Source organism: Dendrobates tinctorius, unplaced genomic scaffold (assembly GCF_039654945.1).
Source record: "Dendrobates tinctorius isolate UK_male_01 unplaced genomic scaffold, ASM3965494v1 ptg000263l, whole genome shotgun sequence".
NCBI classification, from domain to species: Eukaryota; Metazoa; Chordata; class Amphibia; order Anura; family Dendrobatidae; genus Dendrobates; species Dendrobates tinctorius.
Window position 1 is genome coordinate 7120508 of NW_027361930.1, and position 19342 is coordinate 7139849.

Consider the following 19342-nt stretch of genomic DNA (forward strand, 5'->3'; position numbering starts at 1 on the left):
ATCCAGCAGCTGTCGGCTGTCCACTATATCTGACAACTTGCTGTATCACAAATGATCGGTGTTGGCACCATCCATATCTGTTTACCCCTTAGTTGCTGCTGTCAAAAGTGGCTACATCAAATAAATGGTTAATAGATTGTGGGGGCTTGCACTTTAATCTAATTGATACACAGAGATCATGATTGTGTGGTCCTGATGTTTGCCATAGCAGTTCATGGCCAAATAGCGACAGAGTCTCCCGGCTATAGCGGTAAGGTCAGAAGTTAGTGACATTTAGGTGATAAAGAGACACTTTTTCATTCCGGCTATACCAATTTGCATCAATTCCTGAAAATCACCTGAAGGGTTAATAAACTACCTGACAGCAGTTTTCAATATATCAGGGGGTGCAGCTTTTAAAATGGTATCATGTTTGGGGTTTTCCAATATATAGCACCCCTAAAGTCACTTCAAACTTGGATAGGTCCCTCAAAAAAATAAATTTTGTAAATTTCCTTGAAAAAATGAAAAATTATTGCTACATTTTTTAACGTCCTAAAAGGCTAACAAAATAAATTAGCGTTTTAAAAATGGTGCTGATGTAAAGCAGACATGTGGGAAATGTTATTTATTAATGTTTTTCTGTAGTATGACCATCTGGATTAAAGGGATAATCATTCAAAGTTTGAAAATTGCAATTTTTTTTACATTTTTGTCAAGCTTCTGATATTTTTTATAAATAAACACAAAATATATCAATCTAAGTTTACCACTATCATAAATTATAATGTGCCACGAAAAAAACAGTCTCAAAATCACTGGGATTTGTTGAAGCATTCCAGAATTATGACTACATAAAGTGACATTGGCACAGGAGAGGCGCACTGATTAGGACTTAGAAGGGGCACTGATTGGGGCACAGGAGAGGGGCACTGATTGGGGCACAGGAGAGAGGCACTGATTGGGGCACAGGAGAGGCACTGATTAGGACTTGGGAGAAGGGGCACTGATTGGGGCACAGGAGAGGGGCACTGATTGGGGCACGGGAGAGGGGGCACTGATTGCGGCACAGAAGGGGCATTGATTAGGACTCGGGAGAAGGGGCAATGATTGGGGCACAGGAGAGAGGAACTGATTAGGACTTGGGAGAAGGGGCACTGATTGGGGCACTCATTGGGGCACAGGAGAGAGACACTGATTGGGGCACAGGAGAGGGGGTACTGATTAGGACTCGGAAGAGGGGGCACTGATTGGAGCACAGGAGAGGGAGCACTGATTGGAGCACAGGAGAGGCACTGATTAGGACTCGGGAGAGAGGGCACTGATTGGGGCACAGGAGAGACACTGATTGGGGCACAGGAGAGAGAGCACTGATTAGGGCACAGGAGAGAGGGCACTGATTAGGACTCGGGAGAGGGGGCACTGATTAGGGCACAGGAGGGCACTGATTAGGACTCGGGAGAGGGGGCACTGATTGGGGCACAGGAGAGGGGGCACGAATTAGGACTCGGGAGAGGGGGCACTGATTGGGACACAGGAGAGGGGGCACTGATTAGGACTCGGGAGAAGGGGCAATGATTGGGACACAGGAGAGAGGCACTGATTACGACTTGGGAGAATGGGCACTGATTGGGGCACAGGAGAGGGGGCACTGATTGGGGCACAGGAGAGGGGGCACTGATTGGGGCACAGGAGAGGGGGCACTGATTGGGGCACAGGAGAGGGGGCACTGATTAGGACTCAGGAGAAGGGGCACTGATTGGGGCACTGATTAGGGCACAGGAGAGGAGGCACTGATTGGGGCACAGGAGAGGAGACACTGATTGGGGCACAGGAGAGGGGCACAGGAGAGGGGGCACTGATTAGGACTCGGGAGAGGGGGCACTGATTGGGGCACAGGAGAGGGGGCACGAATTAGGACTCGGGAGAGGGGGCACTGATTGGGACACAGGAGAGGGGGCACTGATTAGGACTCAGGAGAAGGGGCAATGATTGGGACACAGGAGAGAGGCACTGATTACGACTTGGGAGAATGGGCACTGATTGGGGCACAGGAGAGGGGGCACTGATTGGGGCACAGGAGAGGGGGCACTGATTGGGACTCGGGAGAGGGGGCACTGATTGGGGCACAGGAGAGGGGGCACTGATTGGGGCACAGGAGAGGGGGCACTGATTAGGACTCAGGAGAAGGGGCACTGATTGGGGCACTGATTAGGGCACAGGAGAGGAGGCACTGATTGGGGCACAGGAGAGGAGACACTGATTAGGGCACAGGAGAGGAGGCACTGATTGGGGCACAGGAGAGGAGACACTGATTAGGGCACAGGAGAGGGGGCACTGATTGGGGCACAGGAGAGGGGGCACTGATTAGGACTCAGGAGAAGGGGCACTGATTGGGGCACTGATTAGGGCACAGGAGAGGAGGCACTGATTAGGGCACAGGAGAGGGGGCACTGATTGGGGCACAGGAGAGGAGACACTGATTAGGGCACAGGAGAGGGGCACAGGAGAGGGGGCACTGATTAGGACTCGGGAGAAGGGGCACTGATTAGGGCACAGGAGAGGGAGCACTAATTAGGACTCGGGAGAGGGGGCACTGATTGTGGCACAGGAGAGGGGGCACTGATGTGCCAGCAGCACACAAGTCCGGTCACACAAAGGCCAGCCCTTGCACTGCTCTATAGCACCAATGCTGGTACAGGATAATGCCCACAGCCCTGCCACTATTGGTCACATTTTCCATAGCACAAGTGTCAGCACGGGCGGGCTCTGTGTGCGGCCGCTGAAGGAGGCGCCATCACGGTGCTAGACGTTCACCTCCCCCTGAGCTCCAGGAGCACGCAGCAGACACCGCCCTGAGGGGAGACCGTGGGCACCAGGACGCACTCAGGTGATGACACCAAGTTCTGTCTATGCCTCTCTCTGCCAATCACATGCTCCCGCCCACATGGCCGCAGACGTGGCTCATACGACACGTAGCACGGAGCGTGCTGACGTCACCAGCCTAATGCTTTGTTATCGGCGTAAGTTCCCTTCTGCCCCTTTAAACGTGACGTCACTCGCTCCCTGCTCCGTTTCTTTAACATCGAAACTATGTTCCTCCTCCGGTTTTAAAGGGAAAGTCGCAACTATCCGAGGCCTGCCGGGCCTCCCACTGTCCCCGGTGTTTCCTGCAGCCTGCTCAGCAGAGACGAGGGCGCGCTGTATGGCCGTGACAGAAGGTAACTGAGAAGACGGCTGCCGTGAGAATCCATGTGTTCTCCGCAGGCTTGTAGCGGTGTGCGCAGCAGTGGGAGCTCCGCGCTCTGCCGTGTGGCCCTTCACCACCGCTGGAGAAGCGATCCCACTGCCCTATCCCAGCGCTGCTCTCACTCTCCACAGAGCCTGCAGTAAGAGAGCTGGGCTATGATTGGTGGTTGTGGGCAGCCCCTAGATGTTCTGTTGCTGGCTCTTACACAAGGGTCACGTGACTGAGTCTCTCCTGTGCTTTGTGTGAGGTGCCCCAGAAATGGCCCAAAGCTATGGGGGGCAGAATGGTCGGGCATGGTGGCACTCGGCTGGAGAGAAGCAGCTGCCAGATTCTCCTCTCCCTGTGAAAAGCTAAACACACAGCTTGTTAGCAGCATTTTGTATGTGTCTTTTCCTGTGGCCAGCTAATGTTTTGCCATTCCACATTTCAGTAGCCACATGAATAAAACCCTGTTTTAAGTAAGATAACTATTTTAGGGAAGATGGTGCCAGGGCTGTGGAGTCTGAATCGATGTCCATTTTGGTGGAGTCGGTACAATATGTACAGACTCCAACTCCTAAAATTTATATTGGGTGCAGTAGTACAAAGCTGTATGTGCTTTAATGTTTTCATAATTTGGGAAAGCTATAAAATGTCCTATAAATGGCTGTTCTGTTCCTGATCTCAGGATCTCGGCTTTTAGTGGAGATGAATCTGTGCTGCACTTCATGCACATAGTCAGTAGGGGGCAGTGCTGCGGGGTCGGAGGGTTGGCTTACTGACTCCACAGCCCTGGATAGATGGCACTGTGTAATTTATGCAGTTATTAATATTGTAACACAAATATTCAAGAAAGCTACTTTTGATATTGTTGCACTGTTCATGTTTTACACAAATGAACCTGTTGAATTAATTCTTCACGTTATTTGTGTATATATTATACACTACTCACAAAAGTTTGGGATATTTGGCTCTCAGGTGAAATTTCTGGAAGATCCTAAAATGTTCTCTAACCTTTTCAGGTAAACTAAGGGTATGTGCACACAGTGCGGATTCCAGTGTGGATTTTTCCACGCGGAATCTACATAATCCGCAGGTAAAATGACCAGTGTTTTACCTGCGGATTTTCTGCGGTTTTTGTGCGGATCTGGCCTGCGTTTTTACACCTGCGAATTCCTATAATGGAATAGGTGTAAAAACGCTGCGGAATCCGCACAAAGAACTAACATTCTGCGGAAAATAAACCGCTGCGTTTCTGCATGGAATTTTCCGCAGCATGTGCACAGCGGGTTTGGTTTTCCATAGGTTTACATGGTACTGTACACCGCATGGGAATCTGCTGCGGATCCACAGCCAAATCCGCAACGTGTGCACAGACCCTTAATATATAAAGTGCTCTCAGTGAGAGAAACAAAATAGGAATCTTGTGGGTATGATACCTTTTAATGGCTAACAAATAATAGTGAATGTTGTTACAAAGCAAGCTTTCGGGACTGCTTACGTCCTTTCATCAGACTGATATAACAAAATATGAAGAAACCTTATTTATATACAGTTTAAAGCACATGCTGGTGTGATACACGAACACTTCAATAAACAAATACTGAGCTTGAAGAGAGATTCCTTAATTCGGTAAGATTACATCAGTGGTGTGAAAGTTCTGTGAGATCAAAGGGTTGTTTGGAGGAAATAGCTCAGATATGGTGATGGGCCATAAAACCTTCTGACAAATTGAGTCCTGTGTGAATAGAATCAAAGATTGTAATGAATTTGTACTCCCACACTCTCCAGTGTTTCTGTGATTTTAAAATTGCCTTTTAAAATGACAACTTTCATATTGTTTATATTGTGTCCTGGATCACAGAAATGTTTAACCACAGTTAAATGGGGGTTTTTTGTCTGTAATTGTATGATGATGAGACCTCATCCTTGCTCTCACTGAGAGCACTTTATATATTTTTTCTACTGGCTAACACGGTACCAAACCACTTTTTTCGTTCAGACCCTTAATATGACTCTAAACTTTCAAGTAAACCTGTCTAGCTGTTCATTGTTTCAGTACTTTTTGCACAACTTGCTGTTCTCTAGCAAGGAGCGCCCAATACATTTTGGGGTTCAATTCGAATCGGTAGTAATCAGTCCTCATCATGCTGTTCACATTTTAACATGATACGAAGATGACAACTAAGCTATATCAGATTGGTGGGGGGCCCACGTATCTGGTTTTTCTCCATCACTGTGTGGCCCGCATGTCTGGTTTTTCTCCCATCACTGTGTGGCCCGTGTGTCTGGTTTTTCCCCCATCACTGTGTGGCCCGCGTGTCTGTTTTTTCTCCCATCACTGTGTGGCCCGCGTGTCTGTTTTTTCTCCCATCACTGTGTGGCCCGCGTGTCTGTTTTTTCTCCCATCACTGTGTGGCCCGCGTGTCTGTTTTTTCTCCCATCACTGTGTGGCCCGCGTGTCTGTTTTTTCTCCCATCACTGTGTGGCCCGCGTGTCTGTTTTTTCTCCCATCACTGTGTGGCCCGCGTGTCTGGTATTTCCCCCATCACTGTGTGGCCCGCGTGTCTGGTATTTCCCCCATCACTGTGTGGCCCGCGTGTCTGGTATTTCCCCCATCACTGTGTGGCCCGCGTGTCTGGTATTTCCCCCATCACTGTGTGGCCCGCGTGTCTGGTATTTCCCCCATCACTGTGTGGCCCGCGTGTCTGGTTTTTCCCCCATCACTGTGTGGCCCGCGTGTCTGGTATTTCCCCCATCACTGTGTGGCCCGCGTGTCTGGTATTTCCCCCATCACTGTGTGGCCCGCGTGTCTGGTATTTCCCCCATCACTGTGTGGCCCGCGTGTCTGGTATTTCCCCCATCACTGTGTGGCCCGCGTGTCTGGTATTTCCCCCATCACTGTGTGGCCCGCGTGTCTGGTATTTCCCCCATCACTGTGTGGCCCGCGTGTCTGGTATTTCCCCCATCACTGTGTGGCCCGCGTGTCTGGTATTTCCCCCATCACTGTGTGGCCCGCGTGTCTGGTATTTCCCCCATCACTGTGTGGCCCGCGTGTCTGGTATTTCCCCCATCACTGTGTGGCCCGCGTGTCTGGTATTTCCCCCATCACTGTGTGGCCCGCGTGTCTGGTATTTCCCCCATCACTGTGTGGCCCGCGTGTCTGGTATTTCCCCCATCACTGTGTGGCCCGCGTGTCTGGTATTTCCCCCATCACTGTGTGGCCCGCGTGTCTGGTATTTCCCCCATCACTGTGTGGCCCGCGTGTCTGGTATTTCCCCCATCACTGTGTGGCCCGCGTGTCTGGTATTTCCCCCATCACTGTGTGGCCCGCGTGTCTGGTATTTCCCCCATCACTGTGTGGCCCGCGTGTCTGGTATTTCCCCCATCACTGTGTGGCCCGCGTGTCTGGTATTTCCCCCATCACTGTGTGGCCCGCGTGTCTGGTATTTCCCCCATCACTGTGTGGCCCGCGTGTCTGGTATTTCCCCCATCACTGTGTGGCCCGCGTGTCTGGTATTTCCCCCATCACTGTGTGGCCCGCGTGTCTGGTATTTCCCCCATCACTGTGTGGCCCGCGTGTCTGGTATTTCCCCCATCACTGTGTGGCCCGCGTGTCTGGTATTTCCCCCATCACTGTGTGGCCCGCGTGTCTGGTATTTCCCCCATCACTGTGTGGCCCGCGTGTCTGGTATTTCCCCCATCACTGTGTGGCCCGCGTGTCTGGTATTTCCCCCATCACTGTGTGGCCCGCGTGTCTGGTATTTCCCCCATCACTGTGTGGCCCGCGTGTCTGGTATTTCCCCCATCACTGTGTGGCCCGCGTGTCTGGTATTTCCCCCATCACTGTGTGGCCCGCGTGTCTGGTATTTCCCCCATCACTGTGTGGCCCGCGTGTCTGGTATTTCCCCCATCACTGTGTGGCCCGCGTGTCTGGTATTTCCCCCATCACTGTGTGGCCCGCGTGTCTGGTATTTCCCCCATCACTGTGTGGCCCGCGTGTCTGGTATTTCTCCCATCACTGTGTGGCCCGCGTGTCTGGTATTTCTCCCATCACTGTGTGGCCCGCGTGTCTGGTATTTCTCCCATCACTGTGTGGCCCGCGTGTCTGGTATTTCTCCCATCACTGTGTGGCCCGCGTGTCTGGTATTTCTCCCATCACTGTGTGGCCCGCGTGTCTGGTATTTCTCCCATCACTGTGTGGCCCGCGTGTCTGGTATTTCTCCCATCACTGTGTGGCCCGCGTGTCTGGTATTTCTCCCATCACTGTGTGGCCCGCGTGTCTGGTATTTCTCCCATCACTGTGTGGCCCGCGTGTCTGGTATTTCTCCCATCACTGTGTGGCCCGCGTGTCTGGTATTTCTCCCATCGCTGTGTGGCCCGCGTGTCTGGTATTTCTCCCATCGCTGTGTGGCCCGCGTGTCTGGTATTTCTCCCATCGCTGTGTGGCCCGCGTGTCTGGTATTTCTCCCATCGCTGTGTGGCCCGCGTGTCTGGTATTTCTCCCATCGCTGTGTGGCCCGCGTGTCTGGTATTTCTCCCATCGCTGTGTGGCCCGCGTGTCTGGTATTTCTCCCATCGCTGTGTGGCCCGCGTGTCTGGTATTTCTCCCATCGCTGTGTGGCCCGCGTGTCTGGTATTTCTCCCATCGCTGTGTGGCCCGCGTGTCTGGTATTTCTCCCATCGCTGTGTGGCCCGCGTGTCTGGTTTTTCTCCCATCACTGTGTGGCCCGCGTGTCTGGTATTTCTCCCATCACTGTGTGGCCCGCGTGTTGTTTTTTTTTTTTTAAGTACAAAAATCAAACATTAGTAGTGCGTCTCATAAGTAGCTTTACAAATACCCGCTTATTATGAACACTACAGAATTGCTGGTAGAAATTGCCAAATATCATAACATTCTACCTCCCCCCTCCTCCCCCCTTCCCTCTAGTTTATTCATGTAATGCTTTCTGAATCATAAATGAACTGCATATCTTGACCTGGTTCTCCCTCTACTTTTTCTGCCCCCTGTTTCATTACCGCGGATCTCTCCCCAATCTCAAGCCACCCAACGTGCCCAGCAGGTCCTCTAGGTTGTACCAGGAAGTGTTCCTGTAGGGTGAAACCAGGCATGAATGTCCTCTCTGGAGAGTTGTTGAATAATGAAATCCTTCCATTTTGAAAAAAAATGTTGTCGTCTTACTGTCTTTGTCGCTCTCTGCTTTTACTTTCTCTAGAGTCATTACCCTCTTTAATTCCACCAACAGCTGATGGAGACTCGGTGTGCTCCCCTCCACCCATTGTCTTAAAATAAGTCTTTTGAACAAGATTGCAACCGTATGCAATAGCTGAGTGTTTGACTTGGTCAGCCTTAAATCAGTGCTCTTATGGAAAATCCGACTTATCTAGTGGGAAGTGTATGTTCAAGCCACCCGCCCAATTCCTAACTTCCTCCCACTGAGTGTGTACGAGATCGCATTCCCATATACCGTGGAACATATCTGTTCTGGGGGTGTCACTTTTTGGGCAAGCCTGTCGTCTCTCCTTGTGAGTTTGTGTAACCGGGAGATTGAATCCTAATATGGCTCTGTGCATCATTCGGAAGTGAGTATCCCTCCATCTTTCATTGCTTACATGCTTACGCAGTTCATTCCATCCAGACAGAATTGATTCCCCCACCCCCGGTTCCTGCAGTCTAGTTTCCCAACTCTTGAACAGCTCTTGTGGTCCCGATGGCAGTAAGGTCCTCCCCATGGTCCGGTAGATGGTTGAGATATTCATGTCAGATATGTGTCTTGAGAGAAGATTGTCGAGTTCAGAAGAACAACATTCTTTAAGTATGTCCCGTAATTTGGGGAATAAGTGATGTCGCAGCTGAGCATATTGTAAGATATGGGAAGGGTCAAGTCCCCACCTGGAAAAAATCTCATCTGCCATTAACCATCTATTCTCTGGAATTTGCATCAGGTCCCCCATAGTTCTAATTCCTTTTTCCCTCCAATATTTTAAACAGAGCATTATCTTGTCTCTAATCCCTTCCACGACTGCACATAGGAGGTTGCCTCCCCATCCTGATTAGGGACAGGAAACAAGAGATTAAATAGCCCTCCCCTTCCTCTAATTCCCAGTGTTTTCCTGTCCCTAAACAGGAATGAAGAGGTGCTATGTGCTCCGTGGATGGGGCCGGCGACATCCCGGGGTTCTCCTTACCATTAGCCGGGCAGCCGGGGTCGATCGTCCTGCACCTTCCTCCCCGTTCCTGCTCCCGCCGCTGGCGGGACCCACACCGTCCTCCGGTGCTTCGGCAACGCTGGATGATGAGTGGGGCTGGGGGCCTCCCGTAGTTCCCCAGCCCGGTATTCGCTCCCCCCCACGCGCCGCATGCCTGTCTCTCCTGAGCGGCATGCACCGGAAGTGACGCGCACCACGAGTCCCGGAGACACGACATCACTTCCTCCTTGCATTCCACAGTGGAACGCACCGCCATTTTGGTGGGAAATTTAAAAAAAAAAAAAAAAAAAGAAAGATGAAAGGTGGCGCCAGGAACTTGAGGGGGAGCGATCTCATCCGATTGGATGAGGAAAAGGAAGCTGGATCTCGGTTCCTATTTAAGGACCCTGATGGAAGACGCCATAAGGTAGGACAAACGTCTGCATGATGGATGCGCCTTCCCTGAAAGCTGCGTCTGCAGACCCCAGCTCAAACCCTGGCCCAGTGAGAACACTTGGAAAAGGGTATATACCTTTTTGGTTTAGGACCCATTCTTAGGGGCCCTCCTTCTCTCTCTTTCAGGGAGACAAGGATCCTACACCAAAAACGGAAGAAAAACCTACAAGCCGAAAATGCGCTATCTGTAGGAAAAAGCTCTCCTCCGATTATAAAAAGACATTGTGCCAGCAGTGCAGGGCAATAATCGTACGGGAGGAACAACCATCCCTGATAGAGGAATTAAGAGGGATGCTGTGACAGGAAATCCAGTCGTCCCTGTCTACCTTCTCCCAATTATCCGGGGGGGGGGGGGGGGGGGCTCAACCTCAAGGAAGAGGAAATACGCCCCTGAGGACATCTCAGATTCAGAACCCGAATCATCAGTTTCCGCGGACTGGAGGGAAGAGGATGAACTAACCCCAGTCCAGTCAGAAGATAAGTGGTTCTTTTCCTCAGACGATATGTAGGAACTACTCTCAGCAGTCAGGAACACAATGGGAGTAGAAGAAGATAGGCCACTCTGCTCATTGCAGGATGACCTATTTGGCGGCCTGAAATCGAGGAAGAAAATGGTTTTCCCTATCCATGATAATATCCAGAGTCTAATCCTGGAAGAATGGGAACTCCCGGAAAAGAAGCTAAGTATCCCGGGCAAAATGAAGGATCAATTTACCCTGGACGAAGTAGCCGCGAAACCTTGGAATGAGATTCCAAAAGTGGATATCCAGGTAGCCAGAGTAGCTAAAAAGACTACGCTACCCTTCGAGGACTCCTCACAGCTGAAAGACCCGCTGGACCGAAAGATGGATAGCCTATTGAGAAAGTCCTGGGAAGCCTCAGCGACTTCCTTGAAAACAAATGTTGCATCGGCCTGTGTAACCAGGACCCTGTACCTCTGGCTTCAGCAGCTAGGAGACCATATAAAAAGGGGAACTTCGAAGGAAGATCTCCTAGCTTCTCTACCACTTCAACAGAAGGCAGGCGCCTTTTTAGCAGACTCCTCGGCGGAGTCGGTCCGTATTGCGGCAAGAGCGTCCGTGCTCTCGAACACCACTCGAAGAGCCCTATGGCTAAAAATGTGGAGTGGGGATATCCTATCAAAATCAAAGTTATGCTCTATCCCATTCAAGGGCAAATACGTATTTGGGCCGGCATTGGACAAACTATTAGAGAAGGTGACCGACAAGAAGAAAAACCTTCCTGAGCCGATGCCACCAAAGAAAAAACTCTATCATCCACCCCAGACTCAAACCCCGCAATACAGGGGTAAAGGGAAGACTGCATGTTGGAGCTACCCAAAATGCGGAAGAGGCAGGAATATTTTTCACGATTCCCGTTCAGACAGAGACAAAAAATGACTTCAAGCAAGTAGGGGGCAGAATTGCAGATTACTTCCCGAGTTGGCAGGAGATAACAACGAACCAAAAAATCCTGGACTCGGTCAGATGGGGAGAAAAAATAGAATTTTCCTCCAGCCCCCCACAAAACTTGTTACACATCTTCTGTCAGCAAAACTGCAAAAGATTCTACACGGCGAGCTCCAAAAGATGCTATCATCAGCGGTAATCTCTCCAGTCCCAGAACTGGAACAAGGTCGGGGCCACTACTCACGACTGTTTTTAGTAAAAAAAAGCCAAGTGGGAAATACCGGGTCATCAACCTGAAGAAGCTAAACCAATACGTCCGGTACCAACGCTACAAGATGGAATCGATAAAGACTACGATACCACTGATTGGACGAGACTTTGCCATGGCCACCATAGATCTCCAAGAGGCCTATTACCACGTTCCCATCCATCCATCCCATTGGCAATATCTAAGGTTCACAGTCACTCTAGACACGGAAGTACACCACTTCCAATTCAGAGTTCTACCCTTCGGCATCTCTTCGGCACCCCGAACATTTACAAAGATAATGGCAGAAGTTGTAGCATTCCTCAGAGGGAAGGATATATGTGTCGTCCCTTACTTAGACGACCTCCTGGTCTTGGCTCCCTCCAACACCATTCTAAGACAACACCTACAAACAGTCCTGCAGACCCTGACGTCCCTTGGCTGGATGGTAAATATGGAGAAATCAGACCTGAATCCCTCAACCAGGAAGATCTTTCTAGGGATACTCCTGGATTCCCACAACCAAATATCTTCCGTCCACCAAGCAGGTGGGTGTGAGATCAAAAGTTCGGACTCTAAAAAGTCAGAAAACAGTGACCATGTCAACATTGGGGTCAATGACTTCGTGCATCCAAGCGGTCCCCTGGGCCCAGGCCCACTCAAGGATACTCCAGAGATATATCTTTTCCCGCTGGAACAAAGACCCGGAGACCCTCAATACGAGAATCTCCCTACCCCAGCACGTAAAGCTGTCTCTCAACTGGTGGCTCAACCAGGGAAATCTAGCGAAAGGGACACCCTGGATACAAGATCCCATGATGTCAATCACAACAGACGCCAGCAAACGCGGCTGGGGAGCGGTATCATCTCAGGGAATCCTCCAGGGACTCAGGCCCAAAGACATGGAAAAACAATCTTCAAACTACAGAGAACTGAGAGCAGTAGAAGAAGCCCTAAAGGCAGCAGAAACATTAGTCCAGGGAACCCATGTCCGAATTTACTCCGACAATGACCACTGTGGCCCATCTACGTCATCAGGGCAGCACAAAATACGGAAGTCTGCAAAACGTTTCGGCACGGATATTCAGCTGGGCAGAACACAATCTCTAGTCCCTTTCAGGTCTCTACCTAAAAGGATCCGACAACACTGAGGCAGACTTCCTAAGCTGGACAGACTTAGATCCAGGGGGATGGAGCCTCAACGCCAGAGTATTCCATACCTTAACCAAAAAATGGGGTCTCCCAGAGGTAGACCTATTTGCGAGCCGGGAGAATGCCAAAACAAAGCATTACTTCTCCATAGGGCCGAACGAGAAACACTCAAGAGTAGACGCCTTCGCTCAACTGTGGAACTTCGAACTGGCATACGCCTTTCCGCCGATTCCCCTAATACCAAGAACTCTGCAAAAGGTCAGGACAGACGGGGTCAACACTATCCTGATCGCCCCTCTCTGGCCAAAAAGGAGCTGGTTTGGAGCCCTAAAACTGATGAACTCAGAGGGTCCCCTGATCCTGCCCACGGACCGCAACCTTCTACATCAAGGTCCCATCCTTCACCCGGCTCCCCACAGCCTAAGCTTGGCAGCCTGGTTTCTGAAACCACAATTCTGAAAGCCAGAGGTCTCTCAGATGCAGTGATAGCTACACTTCAAAAAAGTAGGAGACCTATCATAAATGTCATATATTCCAAAATATGGAAAACCTTTTCAGCACGGTACGGATCCACTCCCATAGATCCCTTCCACCCCAACGTGTTAAAGAGCCTAGACTTTTTACAGGACGGGTTATCCAAGGGTCTGAAACCAAGCACCTTGAAGGTACAAATATCAGCCCTAAGTTCTTTCTTCGATCAAAGCCTGGCAGAGCATCGATGGATCAGGAGGTTTATGTCAGCAGCTTCCAGAATCCATTCAAATAAATCCAACATGGTCCCGACATGGGACCTGAATATAGTACTAAAGGGTCTAACGAACCCTCCATTTGAACCTATCGACCAGGCCCAGATAGATAAACTATCCTGGAAAACACTACTTGTAGCCCTTACAACGGCGAGGAGAGTGGGAGAAATTCAGGCTCTGCCATCAGAGAACCCTATCTAAAAATTCTGGACGATAGGCTAATTCTTCGGCTAGACCCTTCCTTTGTGCCAAAAGTGTCTTCAGATTTCCACAGATCCCAGGAAATAATACTGCCCTCCTTCTGTGATAGCCCGAGGGCCGAGAGAGAAAGAGGATTCCATTCACTGGATGTCCGGCGAGCAGTTCTGACCTATTTGGAAGAGTCAAAACTTTGAAGGAAAGATCAGAATCTCTTTGTTCAGTATGGCGGACCAAACAAGGGGAAGAAAGCGTCCAAAAGCTAATTAGCTAACTGGATCAAAAAAGCGATAACGGCCGCTTATAAAAGCCAGGATCTACCTCCTCCGGTATCCCTGAAAGCCCACTCCACCAGAGCTGTCTCCGTCTCCTGGGCAGAAAAAGCTGATGCATCCATTGAGCAGATCTGCAAGGCCGCGACCTGGTCTTCAGTCCATACCTTCACGAGGCATTATAGATTAGATCTTATGTCAGTACGAGATCTAGCCTTTGGCAGGAAAGTCCTGCAAGCCGTGGTCCCTCCCTAAACCATTATCCTTTGGTACACCTCCTATGTGCTGTCGTGGAGGGGATTAGAGAAAATAGAACTACACTTACTGGTAGTTGGGTTTTTAAGACCCTCCACGACAGCATGGGTAATTTCCCCCACTAACAAAATTTTGTTCATGTGACTTATGTGAATAAATAATATTTCAATCATTCACTCTGTGGTCCTTGGAAAACACTGGGGATTAGAGGAAGGGGAGGGCTATTTAACCTCTTGTTTCCTGTCCCTAATCAGGATGGGGAGGCAACCTCTTATGTGCTGTCGTGGAGGGTCTTAGAAACCCAACTACCAGTAAGTGTAGTTCTATTTTCCCTGACGAAAGTCAGGATGTCCCCAAGGTGTCAAATATTTAGATATCCTCCATGACATGCCTAGTTTGCATCTTATGGCTTTACAAGCCACCCTAGTGTCCCGAAAGATCACTGAGTTCCTCACCCTCGGGTCTAATGTCGCGCTGGAGGAGTGCAAAATCGCTGTGAGGTCCCAGGGCTTACACCAGTCGGACTCGAATGTGTAGTCTGAATGATTGCTAGTGTGTCTTATCCAATCAAGAATGTGCCTGGCGATACAGGCCGGATTGTACCTTCTAATGTTGGGCAATGCTATCCCCCCCCCCCCTCCTCCCTCGGTAGCATCAATTTACATTTGCTAATTCTACTTTTTCTCCCTCTCCATAGAAAGTCAGAAAAGGCTTTGTTGAGCTTATTTATATCTACGTGTCTTAAAAGGAGGGGCAGTGTTTTCAGGGGATATAGTAGGCGGGAAAAACTGATCATCTTGATCAAATAGTTCCTTCCCAAGAGCAACAGTGGCAAATCTTTCCATCTTGTTAATTCTTGTATTTTATTTATAATGGGGGCAAAGTTGAGTCTATAGATGTCTCTAGTGTCTTTTCCCAAAAAGATCCCCAAGTTTTTTATCATCCTGCTTGCAATTGGTATGTCATGTATGGAAGCATGGCTCCATTCTAGTTGGCCAACTCCTTGAGGCCTATGAGCAAGAAAAAAAGCTTCACACTTAGTTATATTAAGCCTAAACCCCAATGTCTCTCCTAAGGTATCCAGCTCCCTCATCAATCTAGGAAGGTCTCTATTTGGGTCTGCCATGTAAAGGACAATATCGTCCGCAAGGAAACTAGATTTTATCTCTTTCGCCCACTTTAATCCCCTGGAAGCTGGGGCCCGCGTTAATAAACTTGGCAAGTGGTTCAATGGCCAAATTAAACAGTAGTGGCGAAAGGGGGCAGCCCTGTCTCTTGCCTCTCCCCAATGATATTGTGACTGACAGAAACCCCGATGTGTGAACTCTGGCTTTGGGATTAGAGTAGATCGATGACAAGAAGTTTCTGAAACCTCCCTGCACGCCAAACTTGTCCAGCACCTGCTCCAACCATGGCCACCCCACCCTATCAAATGCTTTCTCTGCATCTAGCATGACCATAGCCGGAGCTCCTCACTGCCTCCAGCACCATCATTGAGCGTCTTATGTTCCCTACCACCGATTTTCCCCTCACAAATCCCGCTTGTTCAGGTTCCAATAGTTTAGGAAGAATCCCTGCCAGTCTGTCTGCCAAAATTTTTGCCACGATTTTTAGATCCTGGGTGATCAAAGAGGGTGAAAGTTGGCCAGGTTATCCGTGGGTTTATCGCCCTTTGGGATGAGTTTAATATAAGCTGTGTCCATATGATCAGAAATGGTTCGGCCTCTTAGAAAATCATTGTATAGATTTTTCAAATGCCGGGCAATCTGGTCCTTCAAAATTTTATAGAGACTGGCGTCAAACCCGTCTGGCCCAGGGCCTTATGAATATTTAGATCCCTAGATAACCCTAGGGATCTCTTCCTCCGTTATTTCCCTATTTAACTCTGATAGATCAGTTTCAGAGATCGACAGGAGTTCAATACCCTCCAGCCATCTCCTTTCTTGCACCTGATCAGACCGTCGGGGTTTGCACAGAGAAGCGTAAAACCTCCCCAAAATGCTGTTTATTTCTCCCGGGTTAGTCGTTATGGAGTCATCCTGCCTTTAAGTGTTGCTATTTGAGTCCCTGGGCGTCTACCTTTGGCTAGGTTAGCCATCATGCGTCCAGCTTTGTCACCAAACCTATGGAACTCGGCATCCCTCAATGACTTCCCCAACATCTCCTTCTTTCTAGCCCACGTGCCAAATTCTGACTTCGCTTCCAACCAAGCTCTTTCATTGACCTCAATGGTGTGCTCTTGGAACTTATTGTGCGCTTGTCTGACAAAGTTACTTGTCTTTTTGTATATTGGTCAGTCACTCTCCTCTTAATCACTAAAGTGTGTATTATGATTTAGCTTTAGCCGCCTCCCAGAGTAGTGTGTGGTCCGTTGTAGATTGGTGGTTGTGGTGCAAGTACTCTGACCACCACTCTCCCAACAGTTTGGCGAAGTCTTTGTCTTTTTTTTTTTTTTTTTTAAGAAATGAGGGAATCTCCTTATTATGTCCGAGCCTTTTGGGTGCATATCGAATAAAGTCAGGACAACTGGTGCATGATCGGAAATGCCGCTCGACCGGGTGTTGTTGCCTCCATACATCTCTGGTCATTAGGTCAGTTGCAAAATTGCACAGAGGAGAGCTTCCACCCCTCCCACATCTCGATCTATCCTCCGAATCAAGCATGACCTCATTCATGTCTCCTCCAATTATCAAGTTATGCGCGCCAGAAGTCATAATTGAGGTGCAAAGGGCCCAGAAAAACACATGCCTAGCCGAGTTGGGGGCATAAACATTATGAATGTCTAATGTTTTGCTAGGAGTTTCTAGGACCACTCTGACATGCCTTCCCTGATCATCATGTTGATACGTTACCAATTTATGTGGAAGAGTTTTAGTGACCAGATTGATCACCCCCGCCTGTCTTCCCTTGGCTCCCGACCCATAAACCTCACCCACCCAAAGTCTGTGCATGCGGAACATGTCATGTTGAGGCAAATGTGTCACATGGAGCAGGACTTTGTCACCACGTAACCTTTTCAGGTGCCTAAGTAAGTACCAAGGACCTTTTTTTGGGGGTTCTTGAGACCCTTAACATTCCATGTTATGATCTTAACCATTCGTGTTAGCGATGTGGCTCAATAACAAACGGTCCGCCTGTGTATAGAGTACTGAGCAGGTTAACCAAAGTCCGGCCTCAGGTGTGTTATGAGGAGTGAACCAAATCTTGACGAAAGCATCTGAAATGTTACAGCACATACCATGCCAAACCCACCTGGTCCCCAAACTAAATACCCCAACATGTGAAACATTTTCAACATTCCCTTCCCCAGTTTGTCCCTCAGCCATGCGCCTTGTTTTCGGGACGCTTCCAGCTCCTGTTCAAGCTGAATTGTCCTATCTTCCATGTCTGACACCCTCTGCTCCAAGTGATCCAGCCTACTGGCATGCTGCGCTGATATTTCATGAATCTCTTCTAAAGCGCCTTTTACTGCCTCCTTCATTGCGATTTTTATATCCCCTCGTGAGATATCCGGCCACCTCTCTTGCCAGCTCCCTACAGTCTCCCTGGATAAGCGTTCCTGTCACAGGACCTTCCCCGCCCTGTGATCCGGCCGGCGATCTCCTTTGGGGCTAATGTGGGTTTCCCCTGTCTCTCCCCGCTCTGGCCTGATTGTTTTCAACTGTGCCTCCGGGTTTCCCTTATCCCTGTGCTTCCCGCTTTGTGGCGCTGCTGCGGCCGCCGCCATCTTGGTGATTTCTCCTGCCGTCTCACCTGCTCCCGCGGCTCTGCTCTCGCCGCCTGTGCTTCGGAGCCAGCGGTGCCTCCGGTATGCGGTGATGTCAGCGGTCACCTTTCCTGTGAGTAGCGCGGGCCGTTGGTCTAATTAAGTCGCTCTTTGTCAGGCTGTCTCACCCCGCTGCAGCCACGTTGGCGCCGGAACCGGAAGTGCGTGTCTGGTTTTTCCCCATCACTGTGTGGTCCGCGTGTCTGTTTTTTCTCCATCAATGTGTGGCTCGCGTGTCTGTTTTTTCTCCCATCACTGTTATCAGTTTTTTCACAGATGGATAAATAAATGACGGCTTCGCCTATACTTTCCAATGTTAAATACAGACCGCACACGGATTGCACCCGGGCACCACCGACTTGTATTGGCATGTTTCATCAGTGGTACAGTTTATAGTTTATAATGGGTAGGTGTTCTGTCAGTGAAAATGGGATTGAACAAGAACATGCAACATGGCCATCTGAATGAGGCCTAATCTTATACAGCAGACGTTCTGGAGTGGGATTTCATTGCAGAGCACTGTGCACATAGTTATGTAGCCACATGTTCTGCTGCTTATGTTTGGATATAAAACTACTGCCTTTTTCTGTTTCAGTTTTATGAAGGGAACATTTCAACTTCTTCATCAAGCAGCGAGAACCTTCTATTATCTAGCAACAAAGAAAACCTTGCAGTGTCCCACTGCTTTACACTGCTATTCTTCTCCCTTACCTCACCCTGGTACCTCAAATTTCAAGTTTGCTCTTCAGATATCTAGCTGTCACAACATGGCAGAGCAGCGGTACTGTGTAGAGTATGCCAAGCGTGGGACTGCTGGTTGCAAGAAATGTAAGGAAAAAATTGGCAAAGGAATAGTGCGGATTGGAAAAATCGTTCCAAATCCCTTTAGTGAATCCGCCGGCGATATGAAGGAGTGGTACCATGTCAAGTGTATGTTTGAGAAACTGGAACGTGTTCGGGCTACTACCAAGAAGATTGATGACCTTACAGAACTTGAAGGCTGGCAAGAACTACAAGACCCGGAGAAAGATCTGATTAACCAGCATGTCAAAGGTAATTTGTATTAACATATTGATGCATGAAGAAGGCCATTTTTCTGAAAGCTAATATGTCCGCAGGTTTTGTTATGTAATCTGACAGCAGCATGGGGTAAGGCCAGAGACCCTGATTCCAGCGATGTATCACTTGCTGGGTGCAGCATTTGTGATGTAGTTTCCCTGCTGCAAATTTAGCAGAGCTGAGATTTTGGGCTGTATAACCTCATCCGCACCACTGATAGGGAGTTTTCAATTTTATTTGGCACCACAAAGATCTGCAGTGCCGGGCACAACTACAGTTAGTACAACACTGTAAATGTGAGAATTGTTTTGAAGTATTATCGTTATTTAACAGCCTTTGGCTCAGTCTCAAGCCATGGTGACTTGATGGATGAATGCTCTGTGGG

At 49.3% G+C, this 19342-nt stretch overlaps 1 protein-coding gene across 1 annotated transcript in view; it reads left to right on the plus strand.

The window, feature by feature from the left end:
* Positions 1-3018: 3018 nt before the first annotated feature.
* The window catches only part of LIG3 (DNA ligase 3), a 52457-nt gene continuing 36133 nt past the window's right edge, over positions 3019-19342 (plus strand). Inside the window, exons 1-2 of the mRNA XM_073558937.1 lie at positions 3019-3200; positions 18494-18951. Of these exons, the coding sequence (XP_073415038.1) occupies positions 18498-18951 (454 nt within the window). The 5' untranslated portion in view covers positions 3019-3200; positions 18494-18497. The remainder of the gene's footprint in view (positions 3201-18493; positions 18952-19342) is intronic.